The sequence below is a fragment of the Octopus bimaculoides genome, chromosome 16, assembly GCF_046866305.1.
Source record: "Octopus bimaculoides isolate indiv1 chromosome 16, ASM4686630v1, whole genome shotgun sequence".
In the NCBI taxonomy this organism is placed as follows: Eukaryota; Metazoa; Mollusca; class Cephalopoda; order Octopoda; family Octopodidae; genus Octopus; species Octopus bimaculoides.
The window spans coordinates 30,865,104-30,885,528 of NC_142943.1; the positions used below are offsets into that span (position 1 = coordinate 30,865,104).

At 36.5% G+C, this 20,425-nt stretch overlaps 1 protein-coding gene across 2 annotated transcripts in view; it reads left to right on the top strand.

Annotated features, from left to right (window-relative positions):
• LOC106869868 (angiotensin-converting enzyme) overlaps positions 1 to 20,425 on the top strand; it is a 57,604-nt gene that overhangs the window by 35,075 nt on the left and 2,104 nt on the right. For both annotated transcript variants that reach the window (XM_014915789.3, XM_014915788.3), the window contains exons 2-10: positions 8,755 to 8,919; positions 10,120 to 10,207; positions 11,479 to 11,625; positions 12,720 to 12,917; positions 14,199 to 14,290; positions 15,179 to 15,348; positions 16,950 to 17,074; positions 18,569 to 18,667; positions 19,443 to 19,587. In XM_014915789.3, coding sequence (XP_014771275.1) covers positions 8,755 to 8,919; positions 10,120 to 10,207; positions 11,479 to 11,625; positions 12,720 to 12,917; positions 14,199 to 14,290; positions 15,179 to 15,348; positions 16,950 to 17,074; positions 18,569 to 18,667; positions 19,443 to 19,587 — 1,229 coding nt within the window. The remainder of the gene's footprint in view (positions 1 to 8,754; positions 8,920 to 10,119; positions 10,208 to 11,478; positions 11,626 to 12,719; positions 12,918 to 14,198; positions 14,291 to 15,178; positions 15,349 to 16,949; positions 17,075 to 18,568; positions 18,668 to 19,442; positions 19,588 to 20,425) is intronic.

Genomic DNA, 20,425 nt, shown 5'->3' on the forward strand with positions numbered 1-20,425 from the left:
AAACCCAGGTACTTTCTTCCTCTCACTCTATTTCATCTTTAGCAGTTACCCTCTCTTCTAAACACTCTACTGATCTCATTGCTCTGAATAAACAGGAATGACATTGAGCATTGAGGATCCTTTTTGTCTTGCAGTGTAAAGGGTAAAGACCTACTTCAGTCATGAATGACCATGGGATTGCACTTAGAAAGTTTCTCTCCAAGGCACAAGTCCAGGCAAGGTTGTTTATGAAAGACCATGCATGCCAGTCTCTCCTCTCCACATACCAATGTTATGCAAGGGAAAAGTATTTGCAAATACAGCTTGGCACCAGTGATGTCACAAACTCATTTCTACAACTCAGTGAACTGGTGCAATGTGAAATAGTGTCTTGCTTAAGAACACAACACACAATCCAGTCTGGGAATCGAACTCACTACCTCATGATTGAGAGACTGATGCTCTAGCCACCGATCTGAGCTGTATGCTGTGTTCTTGAGCAAGACACTTTATTTCACATTGCTCCAATTCACTCAGCTGTAGAAATGAGTTGCAACATCACTGGTGCCAAGCTGTATTGGTTTTTGCCTTTCTCTTGGATAACATTGGTGGCACAGAGAGGGAAACCTGGTATGCATGGACGACTGCTGGTCTTCGATAAAACAACCTTGCTTGGACTTGTGCCTTGGAGGAGAACTTCCTAAGTGAATCCCATGGTCATTCATGACTGAAGGGGCTATTTATCTTGCAGTTTATAAGCAACCTCACTAGGCTTCATGTCATAGAAATCATGCCAAAAAAAATAAAAAGCATGAATAAATTATGGTCTGCTGCCCTATCTAAGAAAATGGGAACACAGAATAAGAAGTGCTTAGAAGTTCTCCATGCTGTTAGTTAAAAGAGAGTACCACTACTCTTTCAAAGCTGAGCCTATACATGTTGTTACTCAGAGTACAAGTGATGTTGATCAGATGATGTTGAAGAAAAATTGGCAGGCAGCAGGGGCAGAGAGGGCCATTGCAAATAACCCACATGGTTAGTTGTGAGGAAGAATTTTACTAGAATCACTTTAATGCAGTGGTTCCCAAAGTGGGCAGTACTACCCCACTGAAGCCATGGAAAGATCCAGTGGGGCGTTGAATGTTGAAGAAAAGTGTGGGCAATAATGGATTAATTAGGTTAAGTTACATTTGTGAAATACAATTGTTTTGAAAGTGGTCTATGTTTGTAGTGGTGTAAGGGGTGGTGCACTAAGAATGTGGCCTGGGTACTGAGGGAGTGGCAGCCTGAAAACATTTGGGAACCATTGTTTTAATTTTCTAAAAATTTCTACAGAATTTGGTTGAATTGTAACTGAAATTTGTGTGGGTTTTAATTTTGTCAAAAACATTTTAGTGAATTAAATTGAGTACTAAATATAGTAGAATCTCATGATTGCATTTTACTTTTTGTTCAATAATTCTTTGAAAGGAATGTTTTTGTTAAAAGATTTTATTGTGAAGGTCAGAAGTAGGTTTATGTTCTCATCAGCACATTTTTACTACCCAAATGTATGTGTGCATTTCCTTACTTCATATATAACTTAAATGGAGTTCACACTGATACAGTCATTGTATTTCACTATATTGTATGTATATATGTTTAAATATGAACAAGCACACAAACACATTATATATATATATATATATATATACATACACACACACATACACATATATATATATACACATACACACACACACACACACACACACACACACACACACACACACACATATATTCATTACTGCTGATCTTATGAATCAGTTTTGCACTAGGGATTTAACAGAGTTTTCAGTAGCAGTCCGATTATGTAACCCTGCGCTCATCAGAAGTAGCCATTATGGAATGAAATATGGTGACTGTTCTTTATTGTTGGAGGTGCATAGACACATCTGGTTTGTGGTTCCTGTGAAAAATGATGATGAAACAAATCAAGCAGGGGATTGAGTTAAGAGTTATGTCCATTGGTACCAAAACAGCATCTCTGGGGTTAGTTTTGTTGCAAGCCAGCAATAGTTTTCTGGGAAAGAGCTTGTGGGATATGTGTGTGTGACTTTAAGGTTGGTGTGCTTGTGGAGATGGAATGTGTATAGGGGTACTATATGCATAGCATTTGTAGAGATGGGCATACACATTTGTGTTCATTAGTGTGTTTCCTTTCTTTTAAATATTGGTTAAATTCATGGGGCATTTATGTATGCATGCACTGTGTATGTGCATATATGTGTGTATATATATGTATGTGTGTATGTGTGTGTGTATATATATATATACTTGCCCTTACCTCTCCAACACCACCCTCCTCACCAGCACCCATCACCGACCCTATCGCATCACCGACTCCTTCACCTGCACGTCTACCAACATCATATATTGCCTCTCCTGCTCTCTCTGCCAATCCCTGTACATCGGACAAACGGGGCGGCGCCTGGCCGACCGATTCGCGGAACACCTCCGAGATATCAACGTCGGCAATGACACCCCGGTGTCACGCCACTTCCGTTCTGCCGGCCACTCCTTGCGGCAACACCTGTCGGTGTTTGGACTGTCCATGCACAGGGGCCATCCGGACTCCCGTTTGCGCCGTGAACAGGGATTAATCTTCTATCTTCGCTCCTTTGCGCCACATGGGCTCAACTCCCCTCCACTCTTCATCTAACCCCCTCCTCCTGTCTCTCTCCCCCACCCCCCCCCCCATCCTACCACCCATCTCTCCCCTCCCCCACCTCCTGCTCCGACTCCTACTTCTTTGTACGTCTCTTCACCTCTCTTCATACTTCTCTCCACTCCCACTTCTCTTCACCCCTACTCTTTCTCTCCTCTCTCTTACTCTCTCTCACTCTCTTCTCTCGTACTCCCCCCTCTCTCACTCTTACTCTCTACACTCTTACTCTCCTACTCTTTCACTCCTCTTTCTCTCCTCTCTCTTACTCTCTCTCACTCTCTTCTCTCGTACTCCCCCTCCCCCTCTCCCGTACTCCCCCCTCTCTCACCCGTACTCCCCCCTCTCTCACTCTTACTCTCTACACTCTTACTCTCCTACTCTCTACACTCTTACTCTCTTACTCTCTCACCCTTACTCTCTCACTCTCTTCCCCTCTCTCTCACTCTCTTTCTCACCCTTACTCTCTCACTCTCTTCCCCTCTCTCTCACTCTCTTTCTCTTCCTTTCTTCTTCCCCCCATACCCCTCTTCCCTCTCTCTCACTCTCTTTCTCTTCCTCTCTTTCTCTTCCTCTCTTTCTCCCCCCATACCCACCTTCCCCCTCTCTCAATCCCCCTTCCCTCTCTTATATCCCCCTTCCCTCTCTTATACCCACCCTCTCTCCTCTCTTCCTCTCCCCTCCCATACCCATCTTCCCCCTCTCTTACATCGACCTTCCCCTTCTCCCTCCTCGTCAACACTCCCTCATAAGCTCATCCCACCACACCCCAACACACTCCTACTCTACCTTCCCACTCCACCCCATCCAATTCCTTACACCCACCACCCACCCCTACCCACATACCCCACCCTACCCACATACCCCTACCTCTACCCCACACTCCACCCATGCCTTCCCCACCTCCCAACACCCTCACATCACACCACACCAATACCCTTGCATCACACCACGCACACCACACCAATACCCTCGCATCACACCACGCACACACTACAACTGACCAACTACTTTCTCCCTTTCTCCCTTCCCCCATTTTCACACTACATACGTCAAGATCACCAGCAGTCTACCTCCCACACACAGCCCCTCGTTCCCGATCACCGTTCGTTATCTCCCCCTTTCTTAGCTCTCCTGAAATAAGAATTTCTAACTTCCGGTCAGTCAGCCATTGTTATGATCGGCCATTATTATGATTGACCGTTGACTGAACACTATTCAATTTTTTTTCTCCGTGTTTTTCTCCTTGTCTCCGTATTCTTTCTGTTGAAGAGCGTAGCTCGAAACGTCAAAGACTTTCCGTATTCCCGAGCGTCATACTAATATATACTTTTGTTATTTACACCACCTGTCCTCGTCTGTTGTTATTTTTTGTATAATCTCCCATATATATATATATATATATATATATTTATGTGCATATATATATATGTATGTGTGTATATATATACATATATATGTATATGTATGTATGTATGTATGTATGTATGGATAGATAGATAGATAGATATAGTTGAAATTTACAGAAAAACAAAAGATGAAGATCTCTTTATAGGAATATTTTTATCCAAGATACACTGATTTAATATATTGTATTTTGAAGAGATATTTTTTCAATGAATATATTATATAAAATATTGTAAAATATCAGATATCATTATTAAGTTTGAAAACAGCAATCAAATGGATATAAATTAATTTGTTAATTAATTAACATGTTCACCTACAATTGTTTCATTTCGCACACAAAATTAAAACTACAAAACATGCATAAATATTTAATTTTGCATTTTAAGTGTAATCATTATATTACCTTTATGTTCGTTGGTGATTTGCCATCCAAGGTATTTTAAAATGCAAAATTATATATTTATATATGTTTTCTAGTTTTAATGTTGTTGGTGAAATGAAACAGTTGTAGGTGAATATGTTAATTAATCAATAAATTAATTTGTGTCCATTAGATCTGTTTTCAAACTTAATAATATTATTATCTATGTATGTATGTATGTGTATGTATATATATATATATATATATATATATATATACACACACACACACACATACATGTATACATACTTATACGTGGCTATGGTGGTGTCGGAATGTAACCTTTTACTTTGAGGCAGAACATTATAAATGCTTTGTCAGTCGGGGTAACGGCAGTAAGCAATCATGTGACTTCATATAGAAAGAATACAACACAAAGTTTCAAAATCAATATCATAGACCCACCTCTATAACTCAAAGTCAATATACGTGCTTAATGTCTGAGATGTTTGAGCATGTGTCGCTTGTTGTTACTCTTATCCTCTTTGCTCTCATTGTTGATGTCATCACTGTCATCATTTAATACTTAGATCTAGGTCAGTTTGCTCAGGCAGGTCAATGGTCGACAGTGTTTTAGATATGATCATCTCATCTGTTATTCAGATCTGGTACATCTCAGAACACATTAACTAATGTGAATTTTCTTGTTGTTGCTGTTGTCGTCGTAGTTTAGTCCCGGGTCAGCTCTGATTTAACAGTGGTGGCCATCTCGGCTTTTTGCAGTGCATTTAAGACTACCTTATTTGTTGCTCCCATTCGTCGTCGTCGTCGTCGTTGTTGTTGTTTTTGTTGTTTTTGTTGTTGCTGCTGCTGCTGCTGCTGCTGCCGCCACTGTTGTTGTTGTTATTGCTGCTACTGTTGTATTGTTTGACCCCATTTCCAACATATCTATAATCAAATATATTGCATCCATGACCATCTCATCTGATTTTGATCATATTTGAACTTTCTCAAGTCTGACTTGGGACTAAACAGTAGCAACCACAACAACAACAACAACAACAACCTCTGATGGTCAAGGACAAAAGATCTAAACCATATGTTACTCACACAAGCCAATATGTCAGCTAACTGATACATTGACACCATTAATAAGATGCCATCTCATTGTTAAATAAATGAACAAAATTTAAAGATTCCAAGAAAATACTTTGTTGAAGTTCAAAAAAGACTTAGGAGGGATTAACGATGATGTATTGATTGTTAAAGGGATTAACGATGATGTATTGATTGTTAAAGGGATTAACGATGATGTATTGATTGCGACACTTTTCTGTTTTGTTTGTTTTGTGTCTTGTATATTTTCTGTTTATTTAAATATGCTCTTCAACAGGACTAACAAATATATTGTCATGTCACAACCTGCCTCTCGCTCTGTCTCGTCTTCTCCCCCCCCCACACACACACACACCACCACCACCACCACCATCAACCATACCATAGTAGCTACCATTGTACAAAGTTGTATAGTGTTCAGACATGAAATCTCAGATATATATCATCATCATCATCATCATCATCATCATCATCATCATCATCATCATCCTCGTTTAACATCCACCTTCCATGCTGGTATGGGTTGGACAGTTTAACAAGAGCTGGCAAGGCAGGAGCCTGTGCCATGCTTCTGTATCTGTTTTGGCATCGGTTTTACAGCTGGGTGCCCTTCCTAACTTATCCCCTCCATGAGGTCCAACATTCGAAGGGTGCTTTCTACATGTCATCATCATCATCATCGTTATTATTATTTCCAATCTGAGTTATTAAATCCTAATTAAGTTCTGATTGAGCCCAATCTATAATCACAGGTCTTAAATCCAAGACCTCTCTGTCTTACAATCAAACAGTGTTTCAAGGACTACATTAACCTATATGTTCTTCCTTATTGTTGTTGATCTATCTCCAGTTGAGCCCTGTTCAAACGGATTTATTATCGAGTGCATTCTAGCCATGACCATCTCATCTTTTACTCAGACTAAGTGTATTAAGGACTATATTATCCTACATGTGCCTTCTTGTTGTTTAGCCCTAATGAAGCTCTGATGGAACAAACATATAGACAAATGTGTTTCATTTGTGACCTTCCTGTCTTCTATTCAAACATCACAATATCAACCAGACTGTCAGATGCTGTTATACACCACTAGCCACAATGCGCTTCCAATTCTTTCTTGGTTGCACTATTCTTTTCCATTTTGACCTAAATTGCTTAACTAAATCGTCTTCCTATTGTCAAACATAGTATATCTAAGGACTGCATTATCAAATATGCCCTTCTTCCTTGGCACTGTAAAGTGTGATTGAAGAGAGATTTGGTTGCACTTTCTAAAACAAAATTATCACATAGCAAGCAGCCTAGAGGCTCCTTCAATTTGATTCAGTTAACAGCTGGTCATTTAAAAAAAGCTTTCACAAAATCGTTTAGCCGTCACTTAATATTATTTTGATTCTAAAAAAACATTTCATAAATTTGTATAAAAACAAAAAAAAAAAAATCATACAAATATCTGTGACTCTCAGATCCCTGTCCTCCCCCAAACCATTATTACAAAATGTTAGAGATTCTGGCTAAAAGAATTAAATTACTTGACATTCATTAATTTCACAGGAGGTGAATCTGTTGTGGAGTTTTATCACAAATGTCATCAGTAATCATGTTTCTTAAGGAGTCACATGTGTCTAGAAACTAAGGGTGGTGGTGGGGATGCGTGCATGTTACCGTGTTCCTTTTTGTTGGTTCTTGCTAGTATTTAGAAGAAAGCAGTGTGCTAATAACCTTTAAAGAACTTCTTAGACTGTAAAGCAGATTGATGGCATTTACATTCTTTGTTCAAATCCCACCAAGGTTAGGTTTGCTTTTCATATTTTTGGGGGTCGATAATATCAAGTAACACCTCCCCACCAAAATCACTAGTCTTCTGCCTAAATTAGAAACAATATATACAATGTTGTTTTGTGCAGGCATGGCTGTGTGGTTAAGAAGTTTGCTTCCTGACCACATGGTTTCAGGTTCAGTCTCATTGTGTGGCATCTTAGGCAAGTGTCTTCTACTATAACCCTAGGCCAACAAAAGCCTTGTGAAAGAATTTGGTAGAAGAAAACTTAGAGAAGCCAGCCACAAACAGTTATGCTACATGGTTGTATGATGTGGCTTCTGAATGCTGAGGACATGTGAAGACTAGGGAGGAATAAAGTTAGTATGCTCCAGTGGATGTGCAACATGCAAATATGTTGAGAAAAAAATTAGGCATAAGAGGAATCAAATGTAGTATGCAAGAGAGAGGCTATGCTAGTTTGGTCATGTGATATGTAGAGAGGAGGACAGCTTTATAAGGAAGTGCCAATCACTTAAAGCAGATGGCATTTGTGAAAGAGGAAGCCATGGGACAAATTGTAAAGACTAACTCTAAGATGATGAGACTCACAGAGAATCAAAGGACCAAGATAAGTAGCCATTTATTGTGTTTGAGAAAACTTATCCATTTTGTCTATCTTTACATTCTGAGTTCGAATTCCACCAAAGTCAACTCTACCTTTCATCCTTTCGAGGTCAAAAAAATAATTACCAGTCAAGCATCAGAGTTGATATAATCAACTTACCCTCTCTGCAGTACTTGCTGGCCTTGTGCCAAAATTTTAAAGCAATGTTAGGAGATAGGTCAGTTACTTTATCTGGTGTGTTGAAAGGTTAATGCGTGTATAATGGAAAGAGTGGAGACAGGTTTGTTGTGGGTTGGATTCATGGTTAACTCACATTTTAAATGGGTGGATAGCTTGGTGGTGCCACAAATGAGGTAAGTATGGTGGTGACAAAATACCAAAGCATACCTTCATGGTAACCTGTCCAAGAAAGTAATTAGAAAAGAGTTTGAAAACAGGAATTACCATGTGCAGGTAAGTTTGTAAGAGTGTGAGGAAAGAGTGAGGGATGGATATAAACATAGGCAGAAGGGGGTCAGGTGTATATAGGAGGTGAATGTGTTGAATGGTGAACAGGTGTAAGTGTGATTGATAGTAAATATATAGAATATCACAGAGGAGAGAAAGAGTAATGACTGGTAGTACAGAAATGGTGATAGTATGCTTTATAGATGCTTTACAGTATCAGGTTCTGATTTCACTATTTACATCAGTAGAATAATATAGTAGACAGGAGAGTGATTGAGGGATCAAGTGATAGAAGAATGAAGAGGGGTGTTAACACTATTATCTCACTGTTTTCTTTCTATTTATTTTGAAGGTTGAAGCTGAGCTGCAGCTCATGGATTTCCAAAAGAGAGCAGTAGAAAATGCCACAAAACTGTTCAATATTTCGGATATTACAAATGCAACCACTAAAAGAGCATTTGTATTCATTACAAACATTGGAACGAGTGCCTCAACAGACACAAAAAAACTTGAGAAGGTAAGTATCCTTACACACATACAAGTATGTGTAAGTTACGTAGCTTTGTGGTTAGAATTTTGGGTTTATGATCATAAGATTATGGTTCAATTCCAGAATCAGGCAGCACATTGTATCCTTGAGCAAAGCACTTCCTTTCACATTCTTCCACTCTGCATAGCTATAAATAAGTACCAGCTTAGCACTGATGTGACTCTTCTGCTCCAGTTGTAACTCCCTCTATGTTCTACTAGATCAAGGAGGAAGACAGAATGTATGTGTATATATTATCCGAAATGTATAATATTATATATCCACTGTGGCTGCTCTTACCAGATATACAAGTGCATCTTTCCCCTGACTTATGGTCCCTTAGATGACTCAGGGAAATAGCCCTGAAACTCGAGTCGCCTTTATATATATATATTTATATTTATATATTTATATATTTGATCCTTTATATTGAACACTCAATATTTCATCTACATTCAATACTCTCTTTCATGGTGCCATCCATTTTTATTTTATTTTATTTTATATTGTATATTGTATATCATATTATATATTGTATATTCCATATTCTATACCCCACATTAGTTCTGCAGGAATATAAATAAAACATAAAAAACAGACAGTGTTGGAACTCTTTTAAGCAAAATTATATATATATATATATATATATATATATACATATCTTTATCTTTTGCTTGTTTCAGTCATTGGACTGCTGGGGCACTGCTTTGAAGAGTTCAGTCAACCCCAGTATTTTTTTTACTATTTTAAAGTTTGTTACTTATTCTATTAGTCTCTTTTGCCAAACTGTTAAGTTATGAGGACGAAAAACAAACCAGCAAAGCAACACTGGTTCTATAACAGTAATTGAAAACAAAGAAAATTATACACACACATAGATGCATGCATATATATATATATATATATATATATATATATATATATATATATATATATATATATGTGTGTGTGTGTGTGTGTGTACACATACACATGCATGTGACAGGCCTCTTTTGGTTTCCATCTACCAGATCCAGACAAGGGCCGGAGCAAATCTCTTATCACACAGCCATGCATGTATCTCTAAAAATCCTTTGATTTCATGTATATGTATGAGAATATTGTATATACATACATGTATGTGTGTGTGTGTGTGTGTATTTTTATATGTATGTATAATATATATTTTCATCTCACTCATTATTTCAGATTGCTAACATTGTTGCTTCCATGGGTAAAGTATATTCAAGTGCCAAAGTTAAACTGAATAATAAGGATGTACCTCTCCAACCTTATGGTAAGCTATCATGGTTAGCATTAATACACACACACATATACACTGCACATACATACATGTGGACACACATATAACACATGCGCAATTTTTACAGTTGTCCCCTAGCTCCCCTCCTGTTACTCATTCCTTATCTATCATTCCCCCATACACTCTTGCAGCCTTCATCCCCGTTTCCCTGCTCCCCTTTTCCATGCACTTCTACTCATGTTGTGCTCTGAGGGTTCACCTTAACACCTTTATCACCAATTCTTATCTAGTGTATCTAGTCACCCTCCCTCTCTCTCTTCCTCTAAAATGTGAGTTACCATGGAGCCCCTCCACAGCAAGAAACTTGCTCTTCTCTGACCCCTTCCCTCATACTCAGACACCTTGTCTCATAGCATAAAACCACCTCTTTCAGGGTTCATAGTTCTCAAGAAGCTTGGTGACCTCACCAGGGCAAGTGGCATGAAAAATACACCCAGAAGACGCTGTAAAATGGTTAGCATTAGAAAGTGCATCCAGCTGTAGAAACCATCCCCAATACAGACACAGGAGCACAATGAAGACCTCAGACTTACAGGATCTTGTCAAACCATCCAGTACATGCCAGCATGGGACATAAGTGTTCAACAATAATAATCATGAAGTATGTGTGAGTGTGTGTATGTACATATGCATGAATGTGTATGTATATATATATACATGTGAGTGCACATGTATGTGTGTAGGTATAGATATGTATACATGACTGTGTGTGTGTGTGTGTGTGTGTGTGTATATATATATATATATATATATATATATCATCATCATCATCATCATCATCATCATTTAACGTCCACTTTCCATGCTGGCATGGATTGGACAGTTTGACTGGTAAGCCGGGGGTGCTGCACCAGGTTCCGATCTGATCTGGCAAGGTTTCTTCGGTTGAATGCCCTTCCTAATGCCAATGACTCTGAGAGTGTAGATGGTGATTTTTACGTGCCACCAGCATAATATGTGTGTGTGTGTGTGTGTGTATAAAATAGTGAGCGATTATCAATCTGGGCAAAATACTTCATAAGCTCTCTGTTGGCACTCCAGGCAAACAAAATTAGAAAATTAGTTAGATTAGTCAAGAACTCCAAGTAATTTTTTGATGGGGATCCAAATTATGGTTCATCACAATTCTGTACTATAAATCCATGGAAGGGCTCCAGATGTAAACATACATGCATACACACACACGCACATACACACACCATTATCTCAATCAAATCACCATTTTTCTGTCTTTGACTTCTTAGGTCTGACAAGTATTATGGCCAAATCTAGAGACTACATGGAATTACAGAATGTGTGGAAGTCTTGGCGTGATGTCTCTGGTAAAGTTATCCGGAAAGATTTCATTGACTGGATCAAGTTATCCAATGAGGCCATTAAAGATGGCAAGTGTAAGTACACCTAGTCTCACCTGCTTTACACCTGCTCTGCACTCATTTTTACGATCACCTATGAGTTTGTCTTGTTCTCATTTTGTACTCATTTATTCCCAATTTCTTGCTTATTTTCATTCAGTTTACATGCTTGTTTCATTATTACTTTATACTTATTTTCAAGAGTAAATGTGTGTGTATAAGTGTGTATATATATACATGCATATATATATATATATAGATAGATAGATAGATAAATAGATATATGCATATATATATGCATATATATGTGCATATATATGCATACATGTGTGCATATATATGCTCTTATTTACTATTTTATATTTTTTAGTAGTATTTTATATTTTTTTATGAGGACAATCTTATTTTGTATGATATTGCATAATACTTTTGCTCTGATGATTCTAATATATTCTTTAGTTTTGTAAAACAAAACTTCTGCCTTTTTACATCTTATTTCTTTCCATGTATATTCAACCACGTGTAATCACCAACCATACTTTCTATCTTATATATATATATATAATAGTGTACATTTAAACACAAGAGAAATTACCAATAACAGGTAGTTTCTACATGCTAGAAGACAGTTAAGCGACCAAAACCACAAAATTTAAGCAATTTCAAAGGGAATGAAAAAATAAAAAACTTTTACCTTGTTTTCACGGTTATACCTATAGGTTTCGAATTCTTTTAGTAACTAAAATAATTTACTAGGCAAATTCTCTTCAGTAACCAGCCGTCAAAGATTAACTTATAATTATGAGACAAATCACACATGTCTCATCGTACAGTATTTTATATTGAATAATATGTCGTCTATTGACTTTTTATACATGCTAGGCCACTGGTAGTGAAATTTGTAAAGATTTGCTACCCCATATATGTATATTCAAGTATATATATCACACACATATATATAATTTCCCAGACAATGATGCAGTCAGAAAAATTTTGACCCTGAAAACAGGATACCCTAATGTGTGTGTGTGTGTACAGTATGTGAAGATATATATATGGATATAAGCATGTAACTTGGTCTTAATTTTCTCTTCTTACATTTTGTTTCCTGACATTAAATCAAATGACAGCAATATCAGGTTATGATGACCTCGGACAATTTTGGCGTTCAGTATATGGACCTGACCTCAAAAAGGATGTCGAGAAATTACTGAAGCAGATAATGCCATTGTACAAGTTATTCCATGCATATGTTCGGAGGAAACTAAAGGCAAAATATGGTCAAGAACATTTTCCAAGCTCTGGGACAATTCCAGCACATCTTTTAGGTAAGTTTATCTTTTATTTTCTACTTGTTTCAATCATTGAACTGTGATAATGCAGGGTACCACCTTGAAGGGTTTAGTCAAAGAACTCAATCTCATTCTTATTTCTATACGTCTGGTTTTTATTCTATTGGTCTCTTTTGCTAAAGCTTTATATCACAGGTCGTTGCCAGTACCGCTGGACTGGCTCCCGTGCAGGTGGCACGTAAAAAACACCTTTTTGAGCATGGCCGTTGCCAGTACCGCCGGAGTGGCCCTCATGCTGGTGGCACGTAAAAGCACACACTACACTCTCAGAGTGGTTGGCGTTAGGAAGGGCATCCAGCTGTAGAAACTCTGCCAGATCAGATTGGATGCCAGTCCTCAGTCAAATCATCCAACCCATGCCAGCATAATTAGCTTCTTCCACTTTTCTTCTACTAAGTCCACTCTGGTCAACTCGGGGCTATAGTTGAAGACTCTTGGCCAAAGTGCCACCAGACAGTGGGATTGAACCTTGACCACATGGTTAGAAAGCAAACTTCTTAACCATACAACTATGCATGTGCCTATTAAAAAATAGAAAATAAATTTAGTCAATCCTGTTGGGATTTGAACTTGGGATTTAGAAAGACATTAAATCCCTTGAGTCATTTAGTTCTATTTTCTAACCCCCACCATTACACTACCACCACCACTGGCACCTTTCTGTTGTCTTCACTGTAAAGTTTTTTGTTTATATATTCTATTTTATATTTTTCGTATTTACAAAGAATTTTGAATATTTTGTTGAAAACTCCCAGCAGACAAACTGCTTAGCAGAATTTCATCCATCTTCACATTCTGAGTTCAAATTCTGCCAAGTTCAAATCTGCCTTTCATCCTTTCAGGGTTGATAAAATAAGTACCAGTTGAGTACAGGGGTGGGGGGATCTATGTAATTGAGATATCCACCACCCTGAAATTGCTGGCCTTGTGCCATAGTTTGAAACTGATATTTTGTTGAAAACTAAAACTTTTGTTTTTTGCTGTTGTATCTTGGAAGGGTCATAATGCCAATAAACACACACACACACACACTGGTTCTATTTTACTTCTTTATTATTTAGCAACCTGTTAACTACTTAGCCACTTAACTAATTGATTATTTGATTAATCATTCAATTATTCAATAAACCAGATGTGTTTGTCAGTCCTTTCATCTTTTATGGCCATTTTAAAAATATTTCAAAGAAAAAAGGCATCTTTTTTTTTGCTTTTTGGGGATTTTTTCCTAAACCTTATGCAACTATTTAATCTGTGCAGGAAACATGTGGGCACAAGAATGGAACAACATCAAAGACATTGTTCTCCCTACAAATCTAAGCTTTGATGTGACAGACACCTTACAACAGAGGGTGAGTATAAACCACCTTTTATTTTATTTTATAATGGTTTTATTCAGAAGAAAAATACTGTGATAGTGGTTTTAATGAAGCTTCTATATTGTTGCATGACATGTTAGAAATAGCAGCTAATCTCCCTCAAATTGCACCACACAGTTTGTAAATAAAAAAAGAGCCTTATATTCCTGGCACATAAAAAACTATAAAGGGGAAGGTCATAATTGGAATTCAGAACACCTTTACAGTCAGAGTTGACCCAGCACTAAAAAACAACAACAGGCTCTCTAAGACAGGAATATCAAAATGGTTTAGAATGCAGGGCAGGGAGTTACAGAAAGATAACTTCCCCTGGTGAGGAAAGAGGGAAGCAACTTTCTGAGATGGCAGTGGTTAGTGCAAAATCTGGGAAGTCCCTTCGCAACCTTTGCACAAATAAGCCCAATAACCTCTACCTCCACCTGTTTAATCTCCCACCACATTCCTGTGAGAGAATCCGTACAGTCTTTCATCCCCTCCCATGATCCACTATCTGTATTCTCCCTTATTCTCGCCTTCTTGCTCCTTGAGAGTTTGTTCTTGCATCCCATCACTGCCTTCCTATTAACTCCTTCAATTATTTATCTCTTCCATAGCAGGACACATGTGCTTGCCTCTCTGTCATACGTTAGCCTCTTTAGTACCCGGCATAAAGCCACCCACCTCCAGCTTCCCCTCTCAAATACTTCCCTCTTAAAAATGGCAACTTTTTCCTTTTCCTCTTTTCTTTTGTTTCTTGTAAGTTACACGGCAACCTCACTACCCCTACTGACACCACCACTACCACTTGTATACTATTTCAGGAACTTTTCTTGGAACACTGTCTACCATGTCTGCAATTCTGCCTTGTTTCTCTCTTTACAGAACTACACAGCTGAGCAGATGTTTAAATTGTCCGAAGGGTTTTTCAAATCTCTAGGTCTCAAAGCAATGACAAAAACATTCTGGGAGAAATCTATTTTAACCAAAATTCCAGACAAAACTATGGTGTGTCATGCTTCAGCTTGGGATTTCTTCAAGAAAGATGACTACAGGTAAATATCAACCTCCTACACTTGTCTGTTGTTATGTTGTTTCCACCCAGGTCAGCCCTCATCAGCAGACCTATGATTAAAGATGTTCCACTTGTGACCATCCTACCTGTTTCTATCTTTAGCTGTAGTGTATCTTGTATTACATAGGTGCAGGCATGACTGTGTGGTTAAGAAATTCACTTCCCAACCATATGGCTTTCGGGTTCAGCCCCTCTATACAACACTTTGTACAAGTTTCTTCTTTCATGTTCAGACTCAGTGGCTTTTTCTTTTTTTTTTCTTTTACTTGTTTCAGTCATTTGACTGTGGCCATGCTGGAGCACCGCCTTTAGTCGAGCAAATCAACCCCAGAGCTTATTCTGTGTAAGCCAATTACTTATTCTATCGGTCTCTTTTGCCGAACCGCTAAGTTATGGGGACGTAAACACACCAGCATCAGTTGTCAAGCGATGTTGGAGGGACAAACACAGACACACTATATATATCCTACAGTTTGTTTCGATTCATATCCACTAGTGAATTTATAAAAAAATTTACATTTATGCATATGAATCTCATCAAAGTAATATTTGTCTAAAAAATAGACAAGAATTTCATGCAAGGACCGCTAAATCATAAAATAGACTCATAAAATCATAAAATAGAGTTTATCAACTGTACACAAAAACAGTGCTTGTAATCATATTATTACTAAAGCCTTAAGTAAACTGGATGTCCTAATTTGCATACATTGTAATTCTCAGCAGTTAGTTTGCTGAATAAATTGCTGATACTTTAATAGTGTTTTGTTTCAATGCTATTAATGTACTATAGAATATATCTTTAGATTTTAGTCAGTATTTAACACCTTTCACAGCATATATGGAAAGTGTTAAGTGTTTACAAGACAATTGATTAGTCTGGTGATAGTGAAATTTTTCATTGACTCAGAGGATATTTGTCAAAGTGTGGGCTGCTTGTGAAAAAATCTACTGTGATGTTTAAGTAATTTTCTGAGATTATGCGCTTTTTCTGCTATACAAAGCTGATGTGTTTTCACTGGTACATAGCTTACTTCATTCTAGAAACTTCCATTTGGTGAGCTCCTTGTGACATATTTTGGGGAATTTTTACTTATAGGTGCAGTCATGGCTGTGTTGTTAAAAAGCTTGCTTTGCAACCACATAGTTTTGGGTTCAGTCCCAATGCATGGTACCTTGGGCAAGTGTCTTCCACGATAGCCCCAGGTCAACTAATGCCTTGTGAGTGAATATGGTAGACAGAAACTGTGTGCAAGCCTATCATATGTGTATGTGTGAGTTTGAGTGGTATGTGCATGTGTCTTTGGGCTTGTTCTTGCCACCACTTGACAGCCAGTGTTGGTTTATTTACATCCTCCATAACTTACCAGTTTGGCAAAAGGACTTAAAGAAAGAAAAGTAAGTATTAGAGTCAATTTGTTTGACAGCACCTTCAAGGTGCTATCGTGGCATGGCTGCAGTCCAATAATTAAAATAAATAAGAGAAAGATAAAAAAAAAAACAAGATATTGTATATTGTGTGCGTTTGCATATATGTGCTCTTGTACACACTGCTATATATAAACTGAATATATTTCACAGAATCAAGATGTGTACAGAGATCACAATGGAGGACCTGATTGTTATCCATCATGAAATGGGACATATACAATATTATCAACAATATGCAGATCAGCCAATTTACTTCAGAGAAGGAGCTAATCCAGGTCAGTTTATCATCTTTAATCATCATTACCATCATTGAAATTTCAATTAAATTATGTTATAGTAATAGTTCCAAATTTTGGCACATGGCCAGTAGGTTTGCAGGAGTGGGGAGGCAAATTGACTCCAGTACTCAACTCAGTGGAATTTGAACTCAGAATGTAAAGACAAATGAAATGCCACTAAGCATTCTGCTTGGCATGCTTATGATTCTGCCAGCTTGCCACCTTAATAATAATAATAATAATAATAATAATAATAATAATAATAATAATAATAATAATAATAATAATAATAATAATAATAATAATAATAATAATAATAATAATAATAATAATAATAATAATAATAATAATAATAATAATAATAATAATAATAATAATAATAATAATAATAATAATAATAATAATAATAATAATAATAATAATAATAATAATAATAATAATAATAATAATAATAATAATAATAATAATAATAATAATAATAATAATAATAATAATAATAATAATAATAATAATAATAATAATAATAATAATAATAATAATAATAATAATAATAATAATAATAATAATAATAATAATAATAATAATAATAATAATAATAATAATAATAATAATAATAATAATAATAATAATAATAATAATAATAATAATAATAATAATAATAATAATAATAATAATAATAATAATAATAATAATAATAATAATAATAATAATAATAATAATAATAATAATAATAATAATAATAATAATAATAATAATAATAATAATAATAATAATAATAATAATAATAATAATAATAATAATAATAATAATAATAATAATAATAATAATAATAATAATAATAATAATAATAATAATAATAATAATAATAATAATGATGATGATGATGATGATAACAATAATAATAATGGTGATGATAATAATAACATTTTATGGAACTTCTCCAATTACAGGCAAGTTCACCACCATCAATTCACCACAGGGAAAGTCTGCTGCCATCAATTCACCATGAAGAAGGTTCACCTTGAGGAAAGTTTACCAAGAAAATATATCCATAGTATTTCACCATTGATAGTTAAAAACCATTTTATTGAAAAAAAAAAATGAACTGATGATCGTAAACTTTCCCTACAGTGAATTGATGACAGTGAACTTCCACTGTGGTGAATTGATGACAATGAATATACCAGACATGAACTTTCCCATAAAGATTGACCATACTATTGAAAAAAGACCAGATATGATAATAGGGGACAAAAGAAACAAACATTTAAGATTATAGACTTTGCAATACCATGTGATAACACATCAAAGAAATTGAAGAAGAGACTGAACCTAAAACCATGTGATTGAGAAGCAAGCTTCTTACCACACGGTTTATGATGTCCACATGACTTCTACAAGTCGTCCATATGATGTCTTCTTTTTGTCTGCATGATGTCTACATGTTTTATCTACATGATATGTATCTGCTTTGTTTTTGATATTTCCCAGGATTTCATGAAGCTGTTGGTGACACTCTTGCGTTATCTGTATCAACTCCAGAACATTTAAAAAAAATTGGCCTACTCAAAAATTTCATACAATCAAAAGGTAAACATTCTATATTCCTTGTGTTGTTGTTGTCGCTATTCTTGTTGTTGTTATTAATCAACCCCAGGTCAGCTCCAATTGAGCAGACATTAGTTGATATCACTGTCCTAGTATTTGACTGGTACTTATTTTATTGACCCCCCCAAAAGGATGAAAGGCAGAGTTGACCCTGACAGGATTTTTAACTCAAAATGTAAAGAATTGGAGCAAACAGCACAAGACATTTTGTCCATGATGATTCTGCCAACTCATCACCTAAATAATAATAATGATAATTGTAATGATAATAATAATAATAATAATAATTCTTTCTACTAAAAGCACATGGCAGGAAATTTTGGGGGAGGGAGCTAGTTGATTACATCAACTCCAGTACTCAACTGCTACTTATTTTATCGACCCCCAAAAGGATAAGAGGCAAAGTTGACCTCAAAAGAATTTGAACTCAAAGCATAAAGACAGGCAAAATGCCACTAAGCATTTTGCCTGGCATGCTAATGATTCTTCTAGCTTGCCACCTTAATAATAATAATGATAATAATAATAATAATAATAATAATAATAATAATAATGGCAAGCTGGCAGAAACGTTAGCGCACCGGGTGAAATGCTTAGCGGTATTTCATCTGCTACTACGTTCTGAGTTATTCAAAATACAGTTATGATGCATGTGCCTGGTGTACTCTTGTCAGACGAGTATATTAGGCTTTGTATATTTATACCCCAGCTTTTTTTAATGAGATAATAATCCGTGAAATAATATGTTTAATTTCAGAGAGTTCTATCAACTTTTTGATGATGGGTGCCTTGGAGAAATTGGTGTTCCTTCCATATAGTTACATTGTAGATACATATCGATGGAAGCTGTTTAGTGGAGAAATCCCAGTTTCTGAATATAATGAAGCATGGTGGGATATGAGGTAATTATAAAACATTGCAACATGGTGAGATGTGGTGTGGCAGGGATTCAATGTAAAACAATACTACATGGAGATAGGTGGGGATAAATGCAATACACTGCTACATGACATGGGAGGTGGGATGGCAGGGGTCAATACAATACAATACTACATGAAGAGAGGCAGGGGTAAATATAACAAAACGCTACATGATGTGAGAGGTGGGGTTAGGAAGGTCATTGGTGGTTGGAAGGGCATCCAGCTGTAGAAACCAAGCCAAATCAGACTGGAACCTGGTGCAGCTCCTCAGTTTAGCAGCAGCTCTGGTCAATCCATCCAACCCATGGCAGCATGGAAAATGGTCATTAAAGGATATTGATGATTTGCAGAAATATACTTCAGTTTTGGTTTGTAACAAACATTGTGTCTTTTACCTTTTACTTGTTTCAGTCATTGGTCAGTATAAGGCCATGTTGAGGCACCACCTTGCAAACTGTTATGTTCATGGCTAATTGCATAACATATTCATAGGTACAGGCATAACTGTGTGGTTAAGAAATTTGCTTCACAACCACATGGTTTCAGTTTCAGTCCCACTGCAAAACACCTTGTGCAAGTGTCTTCTACTGTAATCCCAGCAACCAAAATATTATAAGTGCATGTGTTAGGCAGAAACTGTAAAGAAGCCTGTTAGCTGTCTTGTCTTGCAAGTTACTCGGTGATCTCATTAGTGCAATGTAAAATGCATTTGTCACACTTTGTGAAGTGGTTGGTATTGGTGCCGTCTTCTGCCGCACTTTTGAACCAGCCAACCCATGCCAGCTTACAAAACAGATGTCAGATGGTGATGATGATGATA